General features: G+C 31.5%; 1 protein-coding gene across 1 annotated transcript; it reads left to right on the forward strand.

Moving 5' to 3' along the window:
• The first annotated feature begins 665 nt into the window (after nucleotides 1-665).
• LOC141832666 (DNA mismatch repair protein MSH5) lies at nucleotides 666-25,010 on the forward strand. The gene is made up of 35 exons (XM_074720127.1): nucleotides 666-710; nucleotides 1,740-1,771; nucleotides 2,846-2,940; nucleotides 3,027-3,107; nucleotides 3,179-3,248; nucleotides 9,296-9,359; nucleotides 10,519-10,700; nucleotides 10,824-10,925; nucleotides 10,995-11,022; nucleotides 11,084-11,115; nucleotides 11,205-11,262; nucleotides 11,350-11,436; nucleotides 12,169-12,225; nucleotides 13,308-13,409; nucleotides 13,512-13,556; nucleotides 15,552-15,626; nucleotides 15,803-15,879; nucleotides 15,994-16,025; nucleotides 16,225-16,298; nucleotides 16,364-16,460; nucleotides 17,221-17,317; nucleotides 17,436-17,525; nucleotides 17,617-17,681; nucleotides 17,755-17,813; nucleotides 18,746-18,822; nucleotides 18,967-19,053; nucleotides 19,147-19,208; nucleotides 19,307-19,368; nucleotides 20,354-20,407; nucleotides 20,483-20,574; nucleotides 20,656-20,687; nucleotides 20,809-20,832; nucleotides 22,696-22,811; nucleotides 22,969-23,071; nucleotides 24,904-25,010. The coding sequence occupies exons 1-35, from the start codon at nucleotides 666-668 to the stop codon at nucleotides 24,975-24,977; spliced, it is 2,529 nt and encodes an 842-aa protein (XP_074576228.1). The 3' UTR covers nucleotides 24,978-25,010.
• Nucleotides 25,011-26,394: the final 1,384 nt, after the last annotated feature.

Genomic DNA, 26,394 nt, shown 5'->3' on the forward strand with positions numbered 1-26,394 from the left:
TTATTAAAACTTGGATTAAATGACATGCCTCTTTTACAGTCTACTATCCATCATCCACTTTTTTATTTATTAGATGTGTCATCTTTACATTCAACATTGACGGTCAAAAATGAAAGATTTAATTTGTGATACCAAAGTTATTATTATTTTAGCAAATCTTTGTATTATAAATGATATAGAAAATGTCGATACCAAGTTGCCAGCCTAAGATCCTTTGATAAGTTTTTTGAAAAGTTAACTAATATAATTTATGAAACATATTTACTTGTGCGTTTAATATAGGCGAAGTTGCATGTAAACGAGGAAATAGATAATTATCTTTTAGATATCTATTTTCTTATTTATTTTCATGATTTTTTTCTTGGAGGAAATTCAAGCATTTTTTTAATCTAAAACTCAAATTTTATCATAGCAGTATTAACAAGCTACTAATAAATATTTTGTCCTCGAATCGAATCCTATGGTTTATAGAAAGACCCGAAACCAACCGTTCCGATAAAGATATTTTTCATCGTACATCATGCATACTTCAAATTAAAATCCAATGGTTTCTAGAAAGTCTCGAGACCTTCCGCACCCGACGCACGTCACAAGTTGCAACCTATAAAATCCCACCCCTCGCCTTGCCGCTCGCTCACTCACAGTCGAGGCAGATCGATCGGCGTATGGAGATTGAAGAGGAAGTCGCAGAGACGGTGGAGGAGTCGCAGGTGAATCTCCTATCGGAGCCATTATTTTCTCTGTTCGTCATTGGATCAATTGATTTCTTCTAGGACAATGGATTTATCTTTCGATGCATATGCTTTTTGGTCGCGTTTTGCATCGAGATCGTAGGAAAATCCCAACATATCCTTTGTTTCAGTTTTGTGGGAAAATGCGATCAGGATATGCTACGGGGATCCTAATCTTATTGTTATTTAACCTTATTGTTCCAACCTATAAAATCTCACCCCTAACCTTCCCGCTCTCTCACTCACACTCGAGGGCAGATCGATCGGCGTATGGAGATGGAAGAGGAAGTCGCAGAGACGGTGTAGTCGCAGGTCTATCTCCTATCGGAGCATTATTTTCTCTGTTCATCGTAGCATCATTTGATTTCTTCTAGGACAATGGATTTACTTTCGATGCATAGGCTTTTTGGTCACGTTTTGCATCGAGGTCGTAGGAAAACCCTAACATATCCCGTGTTTCAGTTTTCTGGGAAAATGCGATCAGCATGTGCTACCAAGGAATCCTAATCTTATGTTTATTAAACCTTGTTGTTCCAATCTATAAAATCTCACCCCTCGCCTTCCTGCTCGCTCACTCACACTCGACGACACATCAAACGGCGTATGGAGATGGAAGAGGAAGTCGCAGAGACAGTGGAGGAGTCGCAGATCAATCTCCTCTCGGATCCATGATTTTCTCTGTTCATCATAAGATCATTTGATTTCTTCTACGAAAATGGACTTATCTTTCGATGCATAGGCTTTTTGGTCGCGTGTTGCATCGAGGTCGTAGGAAAACCCTAACATATCCTTTGTTTCAGTTTTCTGGGGCAATGCGATCAGGATATGCTACCAGGGAATCCTAATCTTTTGTTTATTAAACCCTATTTTTTGTTTTATCACATCAATCCCTTTCGTCCATGAAGACCTTACATGAAGTTTTATATTTGATGTTTTATCAACACACTTACTCGAAGAAATTTGACTGTTTTTATTTTGATGTATTCACTAATAGTACATTTTTTGCAGGTGTATATGGCTTGTGTCGTACATGGACATCGGTGAGCAATTAATTTAACAGGTTTGGTTTCCGTATATTTGACATGGTGGTGGGACCATTATCAATATCAATGAACGATTACATCTAGTTGTTTTGCTATTGGATCTCAGCTCTACACGAACTACATTCAACACTAGATCGCAAGTGATGTGTGGTTCATTTTTGTTAACGAGATTCTTACCTCATTTCATGGTTAATTTATTTAAAATAATTTCTGATTTTTTTTGTCATTCTGTAATTTATGATTGCTTGTACCAGTATTCCTGACGGACCATTATATTCAAAACTTATTGTTTTTTAATAAGTTGATATCCACCTCATTGTTTTGTAATCATTGATTCATATTCTTATTTAGGCCTCTTGAATTAGATAATGTTACAGAGTCACGACTAGGGATTTAGTATCACTGCTACCTTTTGTTGGATGCATGTACCAAGTTTGGAAGATGTTAATAACATTTATACTGATGCTGATTATGGATGCTGGATCGTGTAAATTTTTCAGTTTTGTTATGTGATGAAAGACTCATTTTCAACTTTAACTGAAAATGAGTAGGTTTGTTGGTCAAACATACCATCAGTTGTTGAGAGTCTACCAAATGACATTATGCCCCGTTTATGGCTAGAATTTATTGAAATCTTAAACACATCGATTGACTTTTTTTTTCTCCAAATGTATCTACTACAGATTGGATTATTATTTTTGAAGTGGGATGGAGAAATATTTCTTACTTGTGTCAAATTCTGATATATGATTCTGCTGAACCTTGCTACTTGTTTTCTAATCCTCCCTTGGTTGCATATTTGCATTCCATTTGAGGACTATTGTTTTGGCATATCAGTGGACTCTTTGGCTGGAGTGCTATCCCATAGTTTATGCTCTGGTTTTTGTTTTTTGATACTGTGTCCGCTCTATTAGGCACATTTGTCTTGCTGAAACTGTACCCTGTTCTGTGTTATCTCATTTTTTTATTTTTGAAACTGCTTGATTTGGTACTCTTCAGTGTTCATGAGTACTCCAGCCATCTGGAATAATTATTCTTCTCTATTGATGACTTACACTGTCTTGTTTTAAGAGTTGGAGTGGCATATTATGATTCGTGCACAAACCAACTTTTTGTTGTTGAGTTCTGGGAAGATGGGAGTGGAGATTTTCCTCTGGTTGACCTAGGTAAGCAGTCTTTTATTTTGTTCTTGTCACTGAAAGCATGCAAGTTATTCCTACCTGATATCTTCCTTGCTTTGTTGCTAATCTAGTGAAGTATCAGGCAAAACCGTTGGTCATATATGCAAGTACTAAGACAGACGAACCATTCTTTGGTGCTTTACAAAGACCTGGTATGCAGATAAAAATAAGCCATTAAAATTTACCCCACCTCCTTTTACCTGAACTCCTCGACATTCTACAGTTTCTAATGTGACCTTTGAGGTGAAGCTAGTACGAAGTTCAATTTTTAGCTATGAGCAAGCATGGCACAGGTACGCCGGTTCCTAAACAGTTTTGAAGAAATATGCTATTTCTTTCTCGGTTTTGCTTTCAATCTAATTCATCCGCTATAAAACATGTTTATGCACTATTCTACACCTATGCTCTGGCAAACAGTTCCATGTCAGTATTTTGAAATCCTTTAATCCATTATATGGTTTGTAGTTAGAGAGCTGCTCAATGCTCTTTTTTAGTGTCGTCTTGACTGAAAATTTTCAGCTTGACCAGGGAAAATAAAAGATGCAAGTAATATTAATAAGAGCTAAGTGACACGTGTTTAATGTGGTATGGAAACTCCAAGTTCCTACTCCATGACTTGTTAATCCATTAGGTGGATTTCTACTCCACGAAAATATTAGGCTATCTTTTCTCCTTTCTGAGTCTATGATAAACAATTAGCACAATAATGAATAATAAGTAAAGCACACTAAAGATAGGCTATATGGATAATTAAATAAATAAACAAGATTACTAAACTATCGCTTCACTACCTATAGAGAGATGGAGTTGATGAATGAATGAATTCAACATTCACTGTTGAGGGCTTTTATATTGATTTTGAGCTGCCTGAATCATTTTTTAGTCGATTGATCCATTATTTATTCGGTGTCTGCCCCTTACCAATTATCTGACAAAACTTTATTTTTAGTCAACCAAAAGTCTTCCACGCCATCTTTTCCATTCAGATTTGTTCTGCCGATTGGGTTTTTTCAGTTGTCTAATCAGTTTATGATTGTCCTGAACATAGCCACATCAACTGATTGAATTATATCATTTGCCATGTCAGCTCATTAAAGTTTATCCTCTGCCATGCTAACATTTGATCGAGTTCTATGCTCATGCGAACATCTTGTCATCCAAACCTAACTTGTGATCGTGCTCAATCTCCAAAAGCTTTTTTGATCTCCCGAAAGCTAACTTGTACCTGCATCACAAAATTAGTCCGAACAATGATTATATATATATATATATGTGTGTGTGTGTGTGTGTGTGTGTGATAACTATGGTTAAGTACCTCACAAATAGATTGGTCACGTCTAATATGCACTTATTGGAACTTCTTCTATCAAGTTTTATGTACTTGCACACTTGACACTCATATTAAAACATCTAGTGTCTAATTTAAAACACTATGCATCAAAATTCTAGTTTGATTAGCGTTGTTTACACCAATAATCTTTTTTGATGTTGACAACCCATCTAAAGATAAATACACAATAAAATAATGAAGTTAGGAAAATAGACAATAAAGTAATGACATCAAAATAAATTATCAATTTTAGTGTTATATTCTCTCAAAAAGTATTGTCTAACTTTACACTTCACAAATTTTCTCCCCCTTTAATACACATTAAAAACAAGGAAAAATAAATACTAAAAAAAATCACAAATCCCCTTTGATACACAACAAATATCAAATAAAAACTAAATTTCGAAATTATTTTGAAAATTAAAATTTCAAAATATTTCCAAATAATTTTCAAAAACTATTATTTTTAAAATTTTCGAATTAATTTTGAAAATTGATTTTCAGAAAATTTAAAAGTCGTTTTGAAACTCAAATTTTGAAAACAAGTTTCAAAAATTTTTAAAGTAATTCTTCAAAAATTCTTGAGTATTTTTAAAAAACAATTTTGAATTTTTTCAAAAAATTTTTGACAATGATTTTTGAAAAATTTCAAAGTAATTATTCAAAACAATTTAGAAAAATTTTAAACAATTTTTGAAAATTTTCAAAATAATTTTCTAAAACAATTATTGATTTTTTGGGAAAATTTTAAAATGTTTTTCAAAAGTTTTCAAAATCTATTTTAAAACAATTTCAAAAATTTGCAAAATACTTTTTTAAATTTTAAAGTATTCAAAACAATTTTTGAAAATTTTCAAAACATTCTTAAAATATTTCAAAACAGTTTCTCATAATTTTTAAAATAAATTTTCTACAAATTTGAAAAATGTTAAAAGTAATTTCATAGGACAATTTTTGAAAAATTTCAAAGTAGTATTCCAAAACATTTTCAAAAAATTGCAAAGTAATTTTCAAAAAGTTTAAAATAATTTTTCGATGGACTTGAAAATTTGAGATTTTCAAAACAAATTTTGAAACTTTTAAAGAAAATTTTCAAAAATAATTGTTCAAAAAGTTCAAAATAATTTTTAAAAATTAGCTAAGTAATTTTTAAAAACAATGTTTAAATTTTTTAATAATAAATTTGAGAAATATTTTTATAAATTTCAAAGTCTTTTTAAAAATAAATTTCAAAGTAATTTCTCAAATCAATTTATCAAAGTAATTTCTCAAATCTTTTGAAAATGATGTACAAAAATTTCCAAAGTAATTTTTTCAAAACATTTTTTTACAAAATTTTCAAAATAATTTGCAAATATTTTTTAAAATTCTCAAATTAATTTTTGAAAATAATTTTTAATTTTTGAAGTAGTTTTTCAAAATATTAATAAAATACTTTTCCCGACAATTTTTGAAGATTTTCAAAGTAACATTTGAAAATAATTGTAAAAAAAATTATGAAATAATTTTTCAAACTCATTTTAAAAATTTTGTAAAATAATATTTGAAAACAACTTTCAAAATTTTATAAAGTATTTTTAAAAATAATATTAAAAAAATTTAAAATAACTTTTCAAAATGATTGTGAAAATTTGCAATGTAATTTTTCAGAATTATTTTGCAAAACATTTTTATAAATTTTCCAACTAATTTCTGAAAATTCTTTTGAAACTCTTGATAAAATTCCTTTTAAAATAATTTTTGAAAATTTTCAAAGTTGGTTTTGAAAACAAGTTTCAAAATTTTATAAATTAGTTTTTCAAACTATTTTTGAAAATTTCTGAAATAATTTTTACAAAATATTTTTCAAATATTTCAAAATATTTTAAAAATATTTCAATGGAATCTTTGAAAAGAATTTTACAAATCATTTTTGAAAATTTTGAAAGCAATTTCTCAACGCACAATTAGAAAATAGTAATGTTAATCTTGAAAACTTTCAAAGTAATTTTGTAAAATATTTTGAAAAATTTTTAAAGGAACTTTTTAAAACAATTTGAGAAAATTTTCAAAATTTCCAAAACATTTTGAAAATAAATTTTTAAAAAGTTTTGAAAAATTTGTGATGTTATTTTTCAAAACTATTTTCTAAATAATTTTTAAAAATTTACAAAGAATTTTTTTGAATACTTCAAGAATTTTCAAAATTTTTTAAAATTTTTTAAAACAATTTTGAAACTTTCAAAATAATTTTTTAAAAAAATTATATTTTCAAAATTTTGAAAAGTAATTTTTGAAATTTGTAAATGTATTTTTTCAAAATAGTTTTTGGAAATTTCCTCATGGATTTTTAAAAATTTTCAAATATTTTCAAAACTATTTTTGAAAATTTTCAAAATTATTTGAAAAAACAATTTTTGAAAATTTTCCAATTAGTTATTCAAGTTATTGTTGAATAATTGCGAATTAATTTTCTGAATTATTTTAAAAAAATTTTAAAGTAATTTTTGAAAAAAAATTTTAAGTGTGTTTGCAAATTTTGTAGATATTTTTGAAAATTTTTAAACATTTTTGAAAGTATTTCTGAAAAATTCTAAACATTTTTTAAAACATTTTTGAAACAAAATTTTAAAATATTTTCTATAATAATTAATATAACTTTTGAAAAAAAAAATTCAAAAGATTTTTGAATATTTTCAAAGTATTTTTCAAAAATTTTCAAAGTAATTTTTCTTAACAATTTTCTAAAATTTTGAAAATAATTTTATAAAACAGTTGTGCTAAATTTTCAATGTATTGTTTTATGACAATTATTAATACATTTTAATATGTTGTTCTAGTATTTTTGTAAAACAATTTTTGAAAATTTTCAAAATCATTTGTGAAAAATTTAAAAGTTGTTTTTGAAAACTATTTTTGAAAGTTTATAAAGAGTTTTTCTTAATATGTTTGCAAAATTGCCAAGTAATTTTTGGAAACAATTTTGAAAATTTTTAAAATGATTTTCAAAAATTGCTAGTGTAATTGTTTGAAAGATTTTTTGAAATTTTAAAAAATAATTTGCAGAATGTATTTTGAAAATTTTCAAATTTATTTTTTTTCAAGATATTTTCTGAAAACAATTTTAAAAGTTTTTTTGGTAAAATTTTAAAATAATGTTTAAAAATTTTCTAAATATTTTTTCAAATTTTTTTATAGGTTTTTGAAAGTAATTAGTCAAAATACTTTTGAAATTGTTTTTGAAAAATTGTAAAGTATTTTTTGAAAACATGTCATAGAATTTTGAAAGGAATCTTTGAAATGATTTTGTAAAATTTTCAAAATTGTTTCTAAATTTTTTTTGGAAATGTTTCAATGTAATTTTTCAAAACAATTTTGAAATTTTCAAAATAATTTTTTGAAATGATTTTCAAAATTTACAAAGTAAAATTTTAAAATATTTATAAAAATTTTAAAAGTATTGTTTTTAAATAATTTTTTAAAATTTTGTAAAGAGTTTTTAAAAATATTTTTTGCAAAATTGCATTGTAATTTTCAAATATTTTAAAAATGTTTTCATAAATTGGCAATGTAATGTTTTAAAATATTTTTGTTAATTTTTAAAATTTTTAATACATATTTTTAAAATTTTGTAAATATTTTGGAAAACTTTTTGGATGATTTTCAAAGTAATTTATACAAACATTTTTTGAAAATTAAATAAATTTTTAAAACATATTTCAAAATATGTATTTTTATTTTTCAAAATGAATTTTCAAAAATTTTCAATTAATATTTGAAAATATTTTGGTAAATTTTTAAGGTTATTTTTCAAAACAATTTTCAAAAAATTTAAGAATAATTTTTTGGTTTATTTTTGAAATATTGCAAAGTAAATTTTGAAAACGTGTTTTAAATTTTTGAAAGGAATCTTCAAAATAATTTTCTAAAATTTAAAAATAGGTTCTAAAAATATTTTTGAAAAGTTTGATAGTAATTTTTTCAAATAATTTTGAAGATTTGAAAATAATTTTTTGAAATGATTTTCCTTGAAAATAAGTATACAACCCATGTCCCAAGCATAGTGATATTCCCTCACAACCTTCTTTGCCAGAAGGATCTTTCTTGGACTTACCTTGCAAGGTTAAACAAGACTTCTTATGTTGCCTGATTTCTATTCTTGCTGACTTATATGAACTTTCTCCACCAGATGTTGGTTTGTTTACCCATTTGGACCTCCTCTATAAAAAATCTAGTCCATCGACTTGTCTAGAATTTCCCTGTCAAATGTTTGATCTGTTGATCATTTGGACTTCCTTGACCGGTGTCTGGTCCCACCAAGACTTCTTTTGCTTGGTGCTCAATCTCGGCCCATCGGGACTTCTCTTGTCAACTTTTCTACATCTGCACACTTGACGCACATATTAGAACATCTAGTGTCTAACTTTAAATCCTTTGTCATATATCAAAATACCGATTTGATAGCTGGTGTTGTTTGCACCAACACTTGTGAGGGTTGTATCTTGTTGGCTCATTCTTTCTTCGTTTTTTTTGTAATTTGGATGCTAAACCATACATGGTAATGTTGTTATTGAATGCCAAGATAGATAGATATAGTAATATTTCATCATACAATTTTGTTTGATTCTTTGTAATTCAAAGGTATCTTGTCGGTTCATTCCTTTTGCTTTCTTCTTGTTTCCTTTTCTAATATGGATGCTCAAACAGACATTTAATGATAATGTTGTTACTGTATGCCCTGATATATATAGTTATATTTCATAGTACAATTTTTTCTGATTTTTTGTAATTCATAGGCATTTTGTTTGCTCATTCTTTCTGCTTTCTTCTTGTTTTCTTTTCTAATTTGGATGCTAAACCTGACATTTGATGCTAATGTTGCTATCATATACCTGATATTGGATATAGTTATATTTCATAGTACTTTTTTGTCTTATTTTTTTGTAATTCATGGGTTATCTTTTTTTCTCCATATTTGAATGGACAGCAGGATAGGTGCCTTGTTTTTTTTATATTAATTTGAGATTGCAGATTGGTTTATCTGAGAGTTGCTGGCATGGAAGATGGCTTTAGCATCAAAGAAAGAATATGCTTTGTAAGAACCCTAATGACAGGCAACTTTCCATGTGAGGAATATCTAATCAGGGTAGTAATCCTGTTTTAAATGGTACATTAGGGTATTTCTGTTCCTATTCTTTGAAGATGCTAATCAAGAAGCTCATTCTTCATTGGAAGTTTGCTACGTCTATGAGAGTTATGGTTCATATATGTTGGCTCTTGTTATCTAAAACCATTGGTTGAAAATTGGATTTTCATTACCAGGTGTATTTATACTACTATATCTTAGGCAACTCATTTCATGCATTAGTGGAGATGTAAGGCAGGAGAAAGAATGGATAAGATGATGCTAATATATTCTATTTTTATAGAGGTTCAATCTCTCTTGCATATGTCTACATTCTAGGCTCTAAGTACAACAACAACCAAGTCTTATCCTACTAGGTGGGGTCGGCTATTTCTAGGCTCTAAGTAGAATTTCAAAATTATTATTGTTTTTTGCTAAAATAATGGACGGCATGAACAGATAGTTCCCACGTCCAATTAATTTAATAACAAAGTCAACTGAGGAGCATACAACATTCACAGCAAAATTTGCAGCACAACAAACTCCTCCAATACTGCCTATGCAAAAACAGAACTGAAGCAAGCTACATTAACATAGAACACAGTAGCACAGCACTTCAAGATCAGCCGACATGAATAAGCCTAACATGCAAGAGGACTTTATGGAACTCCGCTCCCTCTTGTGGATAACCCCGCACATTTCAGAAGCCACGACAATTTCAATTGTACTCAATCTATATTACCAAAAAAACTCTTTACATATGCTTCCTTTTGATCTATTCTCTTAAGACATCACCAAATTCATAATCCCTTAGTTTTTCTCTTGGCCGTTCACTCCATCCTTCTAGTCCCTAGACAATCTTGTGATCATGTGAATGAAGTTTCCTCATTATTTGTTCCCACATGCTTTCTTTAAGATATTATCTGTACATGTCTGCATTGGCCTTTTCACTGAGATATGATATTTCATCTCCTCTGTTACATTCAGGTAGTATGATTCCAAATGAAATTTTTGGTTGTGCTCACTAATATCTTGCAGATTTAATATAAGCTTCTGTGTTGATTGCTTCAAAGAATTGTTAATTTTTGTTGTTTAATCATCTGGAGAATTATGTTTTTCTTATTTGCAGCTTAACTCCATGATGGACCTTGGAAGTGAGGTTCAAGTTCGTGCTGGTGGGGGTCTTCTTGCCATCCTAGAGGATGAGAGGCTTGTAGATACATTTCAGCAGAATGAAAGTGGTTACTCATCAATAATTATTGATTGTGTGTCTCAAATCTCATTTTATCCTTCTTATTTAAGATTTACATTGTTACACTTGTATATTATCCAATGCCTACAATCCTTTCTGTTGTTAAGGCAATTATCCTGCTTTTGTGTTCAATTTTCGCAACCAAGGAAAATATGACAGTCATTTCTTACATCAAAACACAGAAACAAGTTTCTCAAACTTGATGCAGCTGCTCATGATGCATTGCAAATTTTTCAAATTGACAAGCACCCAAGTCACATGGGAATCGGTAGAGCAAAGGAAGGGTAGACACTTTGTTTGTCTAATTCATATAATAGATCTTTTCTTTAGATAATTTTACTTCTCTGGTGCAGGTTTTCAGTTTTCGGAATGTTTAATAAGGTATGAGAAGTCTGTTACTTTAGAAATCCAGAATCTTAACTAATGTTATTTTTCTATTCAGTGTGTTACACCGATGGGAAGGCGCCTTTTGAGGCAAGTCCATGAAATCTACTGTCAGAAAATTATAATCAGCATCAGAAATAAAATTAAAAGTTCTGACAATACTCTATTGTTTGCATTAGGGCATGGTTCTTGAGGCCTATACTTGACCTTGACATTTTGAACAATCGCCTGGATACAGTATCCTTCCTTTTACAAGTTTGCCATTTTTATTAGCTTCACCACATGTCACATGTTCTGGTAAATGTATTTCATCAAATGGATAAGATATCATTTTTTCTTTGCTGTGAGGAAGTGATGTCTGCATTGCATGAGACACTGAAGACTGTAAGAGATGTTCCCCACATGCTTAAGGTGAATTTTAGTGCCATGCCACTAGGCATGTGCTTGATCTGTGATTGTTATCGTGTTTGAGATTATATTTCATGTTCTTTGTCAGACCCTAAAGAAGAGTAGGGGTTCTGCATTGAAAAAATCCATGTGTGATCTCTGTTAGTTGGCAAATCAGTCATAAATTCAACCTTAAAGACTGTTACTTGTTTAAATATTGTTTTCTTGTGTGTTTCCTTTTCCCCTCACTTGTTGTTAGGTATGGGGTGATCCTGTTGCATCCTAGAATTCTGGTTGAGCATATAAGAACAGTGTTCTTTGATGATTGCAAAGGGATTTTAGTATGCATACCCTTGATGATTAATATGGTCAGCTATCCTAGAGATGATTGGTTATCTTTTCATGGAAAAGGATGCTTAGCAGGGATCTTAATTTTAGTGAAATCACTTATCAAAGATTAGCTTTTGGTGCTTGTGATTATGCTTTACTTGAAGTAACTTTTTGAAAAAATCAGCATATACCAATTCATCAAAATTTACACTGATTGTTACTGCTTTTATCGCACTTCAGGTCTTAATGTAGCCAATACCCCTAGCTTTTCTAATCCATCGCATTATTCTACATTCTCTCCAAGTGGCAATACACTGTTTTACGTGTCAAATTATTAACTGAAATGAGTGCATGGAGTTGATCTTTACAGTAAATGACAATATTTAATTGTGGAAAATGTGACTGTTTTGTCTTTCTTTTCTGAAGAAATTCAACTCGCCTAGCTCTTCATTCACAACCACTGACTGGAATGCATTTCTAAAGGTAACATAATTTTTTTCTTCATTATGCTAATTATTTACTTTTTTATTCAATTGTTAACTGAAAATTACACGTAATAAATTTTCTATGTTGAACTTCATAATTTTTTTTTTATCAAGAACTACTTGCATAGTGGAAATGGTGTCTTCAATTAAATTCCTTTTATGGATTTGAAGTGTCTACAAGAAGTGACCAATAGGCACTTGATTTTTAATAGTATAACATGGGTACTAGGCAAATATTCAGTATAAGATATTTACCAGGTGATATTTTTAAGTACATTGATTGTTCATGGAAGTGCTTAATTATAAATGACATGATGTGCTCGACCAAGGAGATTAATTCTTGAGCATCCAAATAATTCGTTACAAAAAGCACAAGGGTATTAAATAGGGGTGCAACGGGAAAAATCCAAACTCAAAAGTCACATAGAAAAATTGAATCAATTATTCTTGTTCTTGGAAGTACACAATCTAAATGTAAGGAATTATTTGATTAAAACTTTCTAAATTTTAACTCGGCACGCTTTGAAGTGTGCCAAGTGTTGGTACTTGGTAAAACATAGTACTATCCAGCACAAAACCAACTTCCTGCAGAGAATGATGCTTCAATAAGTTGCTATTGTATATCTTAATAAGCTTGATGGTTATGACCATCTTGTCAAGCTGAGGAATTAGTTTGAAAATAAAGGGTAAATTTTTTGGGGGCATTTTGCAGCTACATCTGTTGCAAAATCAAAATTATTTGTTGGTGGTAGTGATAATTTATTATTATTATTTTGTTGTTGTTGTGGGGTGTGGGGGTGAGAAGCAAAATCAAAGGCTACCTTTTCATATAAGTGCCTGCCATCTGTTGCTACTTTTTTTTTAGGCTAGTTTCCAGCTACATTTGAATCATTTCAACTTTTTGTATGCATATTTATGCTTTATAGTTGAAGCCTGAATAGCTTTTCCATCTTAGATGCCTTTTCTAATTCTCATCATATCATAGGAACTTATATCTTTTCTCTCAACTTGAATGATTACTGCATGCTTGCAATTTTTTTAATCAGATTTTTTTTTTTAGCATTCATTGTTATATTGCAGAGCATTTGTTCTCTGTTGCACATAAACAAGATTTTTGAAGTAGGAATTTCTGAGCATCTTCAGGAGAAATTGGCATACTTGAAAATAGATTTAATGGATAAGGTATGGATACCTAAGAGATAAGGTTTAAGAAATTGATACTGTTTCTTTAATTATTCATAAATAGAAACTAATGACCTTTTTCTACTTTGTAAATTCTTCTAGGCAAGCTCTTGCATTACACTGGAACTGGTTTACGTCTATGAGCTGGTTTGTGACTCTGTGTTTCTACAACGTTGTTTATCCTTAAGTTCCTTGTTATGATTTTACCTGCATACCTTTCGTTATCTTAAACATAGATTCATAGCGTATATTTTGAAGTTTGTCATGATTTTCCTGTTATAATATCTGAAATATCTGCTCTTACTGCACTCCTCTTATCTCCATCTACTAGTTTTGTTGAAGAGAAATTATAAGCCATTGTTATGAGATCTTTTGGTTTATCTTTATCAAACAGATATTATTATTTTAGAAGTTAGTGATTTTTTTCTGAAACTTCAGTATTATTTTAATTAATAAGTGGCATGTGGGACTTTTTTTTTTTTCAAATTTCCAGAGTACTTATGGTAGTAGAGTTTTGTGAAATGGTTTATTAGATTTTCTGGATGAGATGAAAAATTATTTATCTCACAACCCTTATTGGAGCTTATTGCTGTTGTAATCAGTGCCTTCATAACTCTACATGAAAATGATATTTTTAAGCTAAACCTCAATAAACCAAGATATTATTACAAAAGGTTGGAATGAACTCAATATGAAGAAATGAGTATAAATATAGAAGAAAACAATTGTAAAGAGTAGGATTGTAAATGAACTGAATGTCCGTAAATAAGCTTTGTGTTCTATCTGATAAGTTCATGTTTATGCCAAAAAGTTTGTAAAAAAAAAGTTTGAATGGTAATGAGCAGCTCATTTTGAAACATTTATGAACAAACATATTTGTTAACTTGTCTAAATCTTAATTATAAATTTATTTCTCTATTTTTTATTCAAAGATGAAATATATAAAAATATAATGATCTATAAATTTTTTACAATCTTAAATTGTATAATAATACATCAAAATAAGAAAATAACATAAGTTTTAGGTATTAGATCAATGTTTTACCTAACGTTATTTAATGAACTTGATAGAAAGATCGAGCTTGGCTTAAGCTCGAAAAGATTTTTAATTAGAAACTTGAGCAAGCTAAAAAAGGAAATGAATAAACTTAAGTGGGTTTGTCTTAGCTCATTTACACCCCTAGTAAAGAGAACAACTGTAAGGCCAATTGTTGATATGGATATCTAAAGAACTTGATCATCATATATAGGAACAAATCAACTAATATGAAACTTGAATAGCTAGAGTTTTGAAAAAAAATACTCTTTTGTGCAATCCACATGTGCACCATTCAGAAATCCTATTTATTTCCATAGAAATACTTGAGATGAAAGCATTCATAGGGATCATTTCCTTCACTAATGTGAATGTCCACCCTTAGTAAAGAGAACAACTGTAGGGCCAATTGTTGATACGGATATCTAAAGAACTTGATCATCATATATAGGAACAAATCAACTAATATGAAACTTGAATAGCTACAGCTTTGAAAAAAAATACTCTTTTGTGCAATCCACATGTGCATCATTCAGAAATCCTATTTATTTCCATAGAAATACTTGAGATGAAAACATTCATAGGGATCATTTCCTTCACTAATGTGAATGTCCTTTGAATTGAAGGTTGGTCTTTACTTATCTATAATTGTAATGGAGCAATTTATTTCAATATCCTTTAAATGTTATGTTTCAGATTATATGTTTTTCCATTTTAGCTTTTTTTCCATCAGTTTTCACCAAACTTTGTTCTGTTAGATATTCTTCCATAATTTTATTAGAGCAATTTATTTCAATGTCCTTTAAATACTATATTTCAGATAAATTGTTTTTTTTCCATTGTAGCTTTTCCTTCAGTTTTCACCAAACTTTATTTTGTTAGATATTCTTCTGTTAAACTAATTTTAATTTTATCAAAAGAAAAACTGAAATGTCTTATTAATTTCTTGTTGGGTTATTCTAATAAACTGTTTTTAAAATCTTTTTTAAAGTTAATTTGTTTATCTGGTCATTGCATGGCCAATCATGTTATTATCATGTTTTTACTGTTTCTCTTGAGATATGAACTTATTTTCCTCACCTATTGTTGCATGTTTTTGTATGCAGATAATGGGTGTTATTGATGTTAAGCGCTGCAAGAAGGGATATGAGACACTAGTGAAGGAAGGACTTTGCGATGAAGTTATGAGTCAAATTCAGTCTCTAGCAAATTGAATATAAATCTAATTTCTTTCTTCTTTCATATATCATTTATTGTTTCTAAACTAGGAAACTCTTATAGTAAAGTTGGAAATAAATATATGTACACTATTTCCTATTGCATACTCTCCTTTTTAATCTTGTATCTTCAATGATAGTTGGATGAGCTGAGAACGGTTTATGAGGGCCTACCTGATTTCCTAGAGCAAGTAGAAATTTTCTTTCCAATTACATTGTTAAGTTGGACTAAATTTTCTTTGCTATTATGCTGTGGTTATATTTGAAAACAGTTTTTCAGGTATCAGCATATGAGAGTGCTTCCCTTCCAGTTCAATATGGGTGGAAAAAGGGCCCCTTGTATATTCTATGTGCATCAAATAGGTTAGTTGTTGTCAATACTATAATTAACTCGGATGGTTTTCTCCATCATTAATAAACGTAGTGTAAAATTTTAGGAGAAGACTTGAAATCTCTTTTTTAATGTTTACATCTTCAACTTTTAAAAGATCATCATCGTATTGCAATTTATAGCACTAGATAAATTCCACTTTTTAATGTTTCACAAGTTTTCATTTGCTAGGATATTTGATGTGCATTTTTGATGAGGAGCTTAGTGATGAAACATTGGGTAAACTCGAAGGTTTTGAATTTGCTGTAAGTTGTTTACAAGTTTCACCTCGGTTTCAAAATAAATGCCAGCTGACATGAAACTTTGTCAGTTTTCTGAAGATGGAGACATCAAGAAGTTCTTTTATCATACACCAAAGACTAAAGAATTGGACAACCTTCTTGGTGATATTTATCATAAAATTCTCGGTATGAATGCTCCATCTAAAACAAGGAGGTTTCTTCTAGCTCCTTTTTTCTGAGGGATGATTCTTTTTGAGGTAGAAGTTGCTTGAAGCTCTAAAATAACAAAATTTCTTTAAGAATGATTAAACTGATGCATTATTTGCCATGTACAATCACTGGTTTTTTAAAAGGTAATGCCTATATATTGTTGCTTAAGATCAGTGCCAATATAATATTTTTACTCTCTCAACATTGTATTATATCATATAAGGGCGAGCAAGAAAACCAACATACTCTACCCTATCCATAAAATTCTATCTGAAAATATCTAAAAATTTCAGGATTTTTCAGCTTCCAAATCAAGTTTCAAGCATGGGAAATGTTGTATCTTGGGGTTCAGGTCAAGTGTTCAAGTTATACAACTACCCAAAATATCATTCTCCCATTCTATCTCAAGATGATATACTTCTGGTTTTTATCTCATCAGCTTTCATTGGGATGGTGATCTTATGAGAATGTGTCTGTCATTTACATTTTTTTTAATTATGTTAGAAACTATAGAAAATACCATTGAAATCTGTTCATTTATTTCATTGAACATGTTTCCCTGCATCCTTTAGTTATTTTGAGTAGTACATCAAGAACAGTTATTAGTTGTAATTTTATGATGTCATTCTGTATCTATTTTACTCTTTTTTCTATTTTGGTTTGTTAAATTGTCTATTAAATATCATGGTTTGCTATGTCTGACTTGTGAGAAAAGATAACACAAAGTTATGTGCAGATATGGAGAGAGCAATTATTAGGGATTTGATATCTCGATTACTTAATTTTGTTCCCCAGCTAATCAAGGCAGTGAACTTTGCAGCAGAGCTTGACTGGTGATCTCTCTTACACTTGGATGTTTGCTGCATTTTGTCTGACTGAATTTTAGTTGATTTTCCTCACATATTACTCCTTTTATACTAACTGTATAACATCCTCTGAATTCTTCATCAGCATTTTGTCGTTGGCAATGATTGCTCGTCAAAACAATTATGTGCGCCCCATCTTGACCCAGGATATAATGCTTGACATAAGGAATGGCAGGTACCTTTTTCACATGGTAAAGGATTTGTGATTTAAAGTTGTTTGCCTTGATACATTAACAATCTTATTAGTGGGTACCTTGATTTTTCAGGCATGTTTTACAGGAGATGACTGTTGATACCTTTGTCCCAAATGACACAAGAATACTTAATGAGGGTAACACTAGGAATTCATCTTAACTCTAAATTATGATTAAATTTATATCAGAGGTTTTATGTTTCTTTTTCAGGGAGAATAAATATCATAACTGGTCCTAATTATTCAGGGAAAAGCATTTATGTCAAGCAGGTGAAACCCTGTGATCATTTTTATTCATAATTGATGAATTTTATCATGATAATATATGAGTATAGCAGAGGGTTGCACTCCTTTTTTTTAACAGTGAGTTATTGTTGGGAGCATTCTATTATAGTATTACACTAATATTAGCAACTATTGTTCTGAGCCAGCTAGTTTAGTTGGTAAGAGTATTAAGTATACAAGTTGTTGCCAAGGTAGCCTTTACTCAAACGTGAGCACTTGAGCAATCACATATCTATGCTTTAAAAAAAGCAGCAACAATTTCTTCACTTTTATGTTTGTTCAATTATAAAGTGATTTTTGTTCAATCTTTTTTACTGCTGAATGTTGATACCTTCAATATTTAACTGTACAAGGTTGCATCTATATGGTAACTATCATATAGAAATCCTAAACCTAGTACCAATGTGGAACTAAATGCACTGGACCTAAATAACCTTTTAACTCGAATACTATTAACAGTGTTTTTTTGGGGGGGATTTACCAATGAAAAATGGTTCTTACTGGATTGATATAATTTACAATTCTCATTTTTCCCCTTTCCTTGTGAATAAACATATCTGGTTGTTACTGTACATTTCAACTAAAATTTTGTAAATCTTGGTTCAAATGTAAAGCTAAAGTAATAAAAATTAACCTATCTAAATTTTGTCAAAAAATATCCTAGGTATTTTTTATTCTGTTTTAGTAATTCTGTTGCTAGATGGGTTTGGCACAATTTCCTACCAATTTTCACTTTATTCAACTTACATATTGAAATATCAATATAACATTTTTCTGGCTAACATCCTTCCACTAAAATGTTGTGTTTTATTGCTTGTTTATAATTTAGCATGCATATCAATTGCATCAATAAAGTAAATACTTTGATATTTGTTATTGTATGAATTTTCTCATATTTAAATGAACTTTTAATGTAGGTGGCGTTATTAGTTTTCCTTTCTCACATTGGAAGTTTTGTGCCAGCTGATTCTGCAACTATTGGGATTACTGATAGGTTGAACATTATGAATATCATTTTGCTTAAGTTATATTGTAATTAAGCTATTTTATCAATTTCCTTTTTCAGGAAAAAGGGAAAAAAAACAGAACCATTAGGTCTATTACAAATTTTCTTCCCATTTTTTTTTTCCTTTAGCAGAATCTTTTGTGCTATGGGAAACAAGCCTATGACTCCTGAGCAATCAACGTTCATGATTGACCTCCATCAAGTGGGGATGATGCTTAGGTAAAATTTTTAATATTTCTTCAGGTACACATGAAAACGTTAACACTTTTGTCTAGCATGTATGCTCTAATGCATGGCTTCTGGTCTTTACAGACAAGCAACATCTCACTCCTTATGTTTATTGGATGAATTTGGCAAGGGCACTCTCACAGAAGGTTTGGCATTACTAGGAGCAGCAGCATTTATTACTCTATTCAATTTGAGCAGGCAAACGGGCTTATATTCTTCTTCTTGCTTGCTAAATCATTTCTAGATGGAATTGGGTTGCTTGCAGCAGCTATTCATCATTTTGCGGACTATGAGAACCCGCCGAAGGTAATGACTACATATTCCACTCTTTTATGTAATCTTTTGGATATTTTTAGAAAATTTTTAGTATTATGATGGCTACCTTGTCTGTATCGTGTATATAAACATGTATGAGGCCAGTCATGTTCGTGTGAGAAAGAAATTGAAAGGAAAACAAATAATTCAAAATGATAACCTACTGGCCTAATAGGGAATCTTGGTAAAAACAGGGGAAACAAATAATTTCTTTTTGTTGATATAAAGATGGTCTCTGCAAGATCTTGGCGTCCTTTCTGTTAGGAATCTTGGTAAAAGCAGGGGAAATTAGAAGCTCTTGTATGGGAATAAAAGTAGCAAGGTCCTTTTCCTTTTCTAAGTTCAGAATAACAGTGGAAAATGTGGCTTTAGAAGAGTATATTTTATTTCTTTCTGGTTGAAATTAATTTTGAGCCTCATATGCCCAGAATGCTGTTCTGTTTTAACCTCCCAGACTAAATGTTATAAGTTTACAATTGCAAGATTTTGTTAATATTTGCACTAAGTTGCATAGTTGCCATTGCTCTTGCTACTTTGTTATCCTGCAAATCTGGTAAATCAGGAAAGTTATCACCATCAAAACCATGTCAAAATGAGCTTGCATATGGATTTTTAAAACATTTGCATTTCAATGCAAAACTCACTAGCCAAACGGGACAAAATTAGCAGCTCCATTTATAAGCACATGCAGTGAAATCTATTGATTCTTATGTCAGTATTGGGTGAGATTGCTTGACATTTACAGTGTTGGTAAATGAATCTACTATAATAATTGACAGGCATGTTCCTTTAGATGGTGATCCATTCCATGCAATATAAACTGACATAATTTAGACTATTAATTTTCAAAAATGTTTATCTCAATCTTAGCTATTTCAATCATTTGATATTGATCATTTACATTCTCCCCCGCTTATCCCCACTTCTTTCCGACTGTAGATTATAACATTTCAATTAATTCATCTCTATTCTTCAGGTGCTCTTATGTACACATTTGACTGAGATGTTTGACAAGAGTTGCTTACCCCAGGTTTAAACAATCTTGTTCAAAGAGCTCATTTATCTTGTAATATCTGAAATAAGTAATTAAAAAAAATTCTTGCAGTCTGAAAATATTAAATTCTACACAATGAGTGTATTAAGACCGGATAGCAACTGTAGCTGTACAAGCACTGAAGACATCATATTCCTGTACAGGTATATACATGGCTGATTTTCTTGCCTATTCTACTCTACAGCTTATATTGGTTTTTGTTGTAATTGGTTTTCTCTATGAAGGCTTATACCTGGACAAGCACCATTAAGCTATGGTATGGTTATTTGATATTTCTTTTCTTTTGAAGAAAAAAATTATTATGAGTGAAATCTGGTTATTTTGGCCGTCAAGTTTCTACTTCATTCCAAAGTAACAAGATTCAACCAATATTGCAGGACTACACTGTGCAAGGCTTGCAGGTATGCTTCAAATGAACCTCACATTTTGATTTTGTTTTTTCTTTCATGTCTAGGATGCACAGCATATTATTTTACGATGAAAGAAACTCACAAGTACAATAGACATTTTACTGAGAGCAACTTCAAAACTTTCTTGGCAAGTCCTACTTACACATAATTCTAGACTTCAACTCCTGTTTTATACACGTGACAGTACCACTACCATTTTTTGTGCCCAATATCTTTAGGTGCAGGACAATGTTGATCCCAATTCTGGATTATAAAGATTCAGGATTGCACTAGGCCTTGATTTCAGCTAACATAAGTGCTTAAACCCTATGAGCATTGATCAGCGGGAATCCGTGTAATTGTTCTCAAATAGTTGGGATTAATACACTTGATGATTGTTAAGTGTAAACTAGGGCTCTCTATCAGATATTTGGGCATTCTACTTCATCCTAGTAGGTTGCTACATTTACACTAGGTGCCCCTACTACATAAAATCAACACAGGATATACAATCTCAAAAATTCACGGTGACTGCCCTTCACTCATGCAAGGATTTTGCTAATCTAGACATAATGATACTTGATTCGTTGCATAGTTTGAAATTTCTTGTGACAGATTAGATGGGTCACTTTGGTCAATACAATAATTCCAAGTTTAGCAAGAAAAAAATGGTGATCTAATTATTTTAATTCCTATTGATACTCTAATCATCATCATCATCAAACCCCCATTTGTCCTAATTATTGGGGTGGGCTAATTCCTGATCCTCTATTTGGAAATCCAGTCCAAACACATTATCACTAGACGCCTTTCATATTCTGCTGGTTTTGGATCCACAGTTGTGGATGGAACCATGATGTCCTACTCTTCCCTCTTGATAGGCATGCTTGTGAAGATCACAATTTCGACCTTAGGATTATAGGATTCTACTTAAATTTCCCTAGATGATCCAAGTCCCTGTGGAATCTGAACTGAATTTGAATCTCACCACTCTATGCTCCAATCTATTTTTTTTTTAAATGATATTGGCAAACAGATAGTTCGGTCAGAAAATGTATTTTAAGCAAGCCAAAACGTGGCACAATAGTCTGGATGTAAATCAAAGATTAAGCAGCAGATATTTAAACTGGTTAACTAAATGCAAAACTGATGCAGGAACGACCACATCACTAGAATCAAGCACAACAAAAGACTATTTTAAGCTAGGACCAGAAGAAAGATCAAAAGAATTTGCAGGCAGTAACCACACACTGCTCCTCTAAAAGTGCTACGAGTAAGTTGAATGGCTCGAAGAAGTCACAATGAGAACTCTATGGTCCTCTTAGTTAGGATCTCAAACCTAAAACCTTGCTTGAAAGATTAATTCCCAGCTCTTTAACTGCTACAGTTCATCAACACCCTAATCTCTGACTAAGGTATTTTCTTAATCAATCAAATCAAAATATTGGTTTTAGATTTCTGGCTCCCATGAGCTGGATCAGAAAATAGCACAATGCTCAGATAAGCCATTATGGCTACTATTTATCTTAGGGCATTATGTTTACTATTGATGTTACAGATTCTATTTCATGGTGATCAAAACACAATGGTCCTTTCTCAGCCCTATTCTCACACCCAAGGATTACCATCATCCTCAGGCAATGGTAGTCCCAATTATTTAGGTTTGGTAAATGAATTTTTCCGCTGCAGACCATTCAAAACATAAGTTGAGTAAAATTGTATTGACTTACTAATAAATAATTTCTCTTCATTATTTGTTCCAATTCCTCTCGACTATTATATACTCCACGTCCTTTTCTATTTTTAAAGAAACGTCAATGTCATATTCTTTAGCTATATCATTTCTGGATGTCTACATGTTGATACCACGCTTAGGAATACCTGAGGAGGTAGTACAAAGAGCAGCTGATATTCTGGAGATGGTAAAGTATAAAAGGCCAATTGATCGCTTTGTGAACCAGGCATTATCAGTTACAGACCAGCAATACAAGGTGATAATTAACTGGGATGAAGAACATGCATTATCCATAACTGAATATTTCATGACAAATACAGTTATCACCTTTTAACTTATCCATCATTTCATGAAACTGAAGCATGGAGTAACAAAGGCAAATTCAATTTTCCATCCTAACATCATAATGGCAGGATGCGGTGGCTAAGATGCTGGCTTTCGATGCTCACAGAGGTGATCTAAATGCATTTTTTGATGATATATTTCCTCCGGAGTGCTGCATTTCTGTGGATGCCTGTAAGTATTCTTAGCCCTTATATATCTTATGCCATCACATATTCTTTCCATATGTGAGTTCTACATCAGTTGCGGTAAACTTATTGCTATACTTTAAATTCTTCTAACAAAAAGAGGACGCATTGGTCTCTATATCTACAGCGCACCGCACAGCATCTCAAGTGCGGACACAGCTTTAATAGGGTAAAATTTTGCATCAGTATGGTTGCTTCATCACCCCTATTGTTCGTTCCTATGCACAATCTTTATGATGAGTGCTGAACAACTAAAGGACATCGTAAGTTAATGCTAACTGATGACAACCCCTCATAAAATATTCTCCATAATATAGCAACCTCATCAGAATCTTCAAATGGATCTTCATCTCTATTACGTATTTAAAAATTTTCAAATCTGTTACGTTTAGGTTTTAGTGTCAAATATGTCATCCATTTAATTTTCATCTAGGCATTGTTCAGTTGATGTGGCATTAGCGTGGTAGAACATTAGTTCACTCACTCGATCTATATAATCTGTTTATTTAGACTAAGTTCCATCCTCTTCTGCCATAAGGAATCTAAGCTTTTTTGTCAGTGTGCTTTCCCTTCCACTTCACTATCATGCCCTGCCTCTTCCCCACCTCCATTGCTTGACTTCACATTGTCATCATTGAGGATACCTATGCGGTGGTGCCATCATTATTGTCGAGCTCCATCATCACCTATAGAAGGTCGGATAGATAGGGGACATGGAGCTCTTGTAGGTCTACTCACAAAGCTAAAGGAGATTCTATAGTCCTTGACTACACCTACAACTTCACTTTCACCCTTAAGGATTTGATCCACTGCCAATGGAGCCTCTTGTCATCATTGTTTGGGCTCTCTTGAAAATAAAATTCGGCATTTTAGTGAACCACGTAGGGAGAATTTAAGATTTTTCATTTTGTGTATCTAACTTTTATAATACTATAATCATACATTATACAACGCATTATATTTCTCTTCCTTTCACTATTTTTAAAAGTTGCTCTCTCTTTTAATTTTTTTTACTCATTCAAACATTATTCTCAATTTACATTGTCGTATTTAAATGTGAAAACATAGATATATTAGGGAGATTTTTAGAAGTATATTGATTTTAATTTGATGGACTTAAACGTCAAATTAAAACTAATGTACTTTTGGAAGCCTCCTTAATGTATCTATCCTCCATATTTGAATTCAACATCGTAAATTAAGAGTAGTAAATTTTTAAGTTTGTAAATGTTTGATAAAATTTATCATAAATTTATTATAAGATATAGGATAATGATATTTACTAATCAATACTATCAATGGGTTTCTAAATCTCTTAGTTAAAAAATACCAAACTTTTAAATTTTCAAAGAGTCAATTTCGTTAGAAATTGATTGATTTAGATAATTCTGTGAAAATGTTGACAATGTAAATTAAAAATAATGAATTTTTAAATACATAGTGTGAAAATTTAAAAAAAAATGAATTTTTGAGAGAAGTGAGAGGAGGGGTATAACATGAATGAATTGTGTGGTTTCGCTATTATGAAAGTTAGGAATGAGAAATTCGAAATGATTTAGGTATTTTGGTTCAATAAAATGCCGAAATCTTTTTCCTGTGTTTGCTTAAACTTCTCTCAGGCATTGTTGAGATCAACTACATCCACATATATTTTCGGTGCTTTTGCGTCATCAAATGAATGCCACCATTGAGATCCATAGTGCCAATCACATTTGTGGCTTGCTTGTAGTCCTTAAATAGAGATCACCAATGTCACCACTTATGATGCTCACCATGGTGCTACACCACACTGGCAATTGACTTTGCCATCATCTATAGGTACAACTTCAGAGATGGGAAGTCTAGTGATGTCCAATTTGCGGAAGGGTGAAGTAGTGGAATTGCCTCCCTGATATTGAAGTGGGTGTGACTCAAGGCTCGAGCAAGGGGACACACACTTGCCGTGGTACCATCAATGACATGTATTTGCCACGAGGCAGAGCTTGATAGGGATGGAGTGACTGGGAGATATTGTGCTTTATGGCATTATTGTAATTCTAGGTTACCTCAAGGACACGAAGCCATGACAAAAGTGATGTGCATTGATACATAGGTCAATGTACATCGATAATGTTGTGATGCATGCCAATGGCTACCTGGAGATTAAGGACGATTCAAAGAATGTCATCACCGCTTGTGTTGGTGCTGCCGTTTTACGGCGAAACATTGTGGGCGATTGTCAGCATGATAAAAAGGGGCACTAAGTTCCTGTTAATGTTGAGGTCATCACGGTGCCTGAAATGTTGCTGTGAAGAATTTGGGACAAGAGTAGAGGGTCTTAGCTTTGATTCGGGTTAGGTATTTAGGATTATTTTTAATTATTTATAGGTTTTGAGTTTTCAACATTTAATCGAAATGGACAAATGACATAGGTCTAGATGGTAATATGGCTGGATAAAAATTAAATGGATGACAAATTTGATATTAAAATTTAAATATTATAATATATTCAAAAAATTTAAAATACTGATAGATATAACAAAAAATCATACACGGATTATATGATAAATCATTAATTAACTCCTTATTCTAAGCGCAATTTGGACTATCAAAATCCTGCCTTCATGCAAGATTTTCGTGGACATAATTATTCCACTTGTTTTGTATAGTACGATTTGGATTTAGACGGCCCAAATCGAACAAAGACAAAGACATCTAGGCTCGAGTGCTTAGAATATGGCAACTAGGAAGCCGGCCGATGTTACACTTCTCGAGCACTTTTTCTCCACCGTGCGGTGCTGAGGGGCTTAGAATGATTCATCTCGTGGCAATCACATTCCTTGATGTACCGTGTGCGATTAGGATGGTGGACGGTCACCCAATCCCATTTGCTGAAGCTAACTCTTTATTTAAATTTCGCCAACATTTATACTGAACATTTTCAATCGAATATTTGTATTGTCGCCTTACTGCAAATCACTTGGATGTAACTAGAGCCAGACAACGCCTACAAGTTAAAAGCTGGTGCGAGGATCAAACAGGAGATCTTAGTGGAGCCCCAGGAGCAAGACTAGTGTAGTGGATCGCTAGTGGACATTAACCAATCCCAATCACGTCCTCATTATTTCTATATTTAATCTAAATGCCGTCCCTGTCAACCTAATTGATTAGTACGCAGACGGCATCAGAGCAGACACTCTCTTGCAGAAAGAATCAAACGTTCCTTTCCCCCAATCCCAGGCATCCTATTGCTAAACCCAGATCTCAATAACATGCATGAAGCTAGCTATCTCTTAGCTGGGCTGGTTTAATTGCATTTTTTTTAAATGG

Source organism: Curcuma longa, chromosome 1, assembly GCF_044706935.1.
Source record: "Curcuma longa cultivar G26 ecotype Majalengka, Jawa Barat chromosome 1, ITB_CL_G26_1.1, whole genome shotgun sequence".
Lineage (NCBI taxonomy): Eukaryota > Viridiplantae > Streptophyta > Magnoliopsida > Zingiberales > Zingiberaceae > Curcuma > Curcuma longa.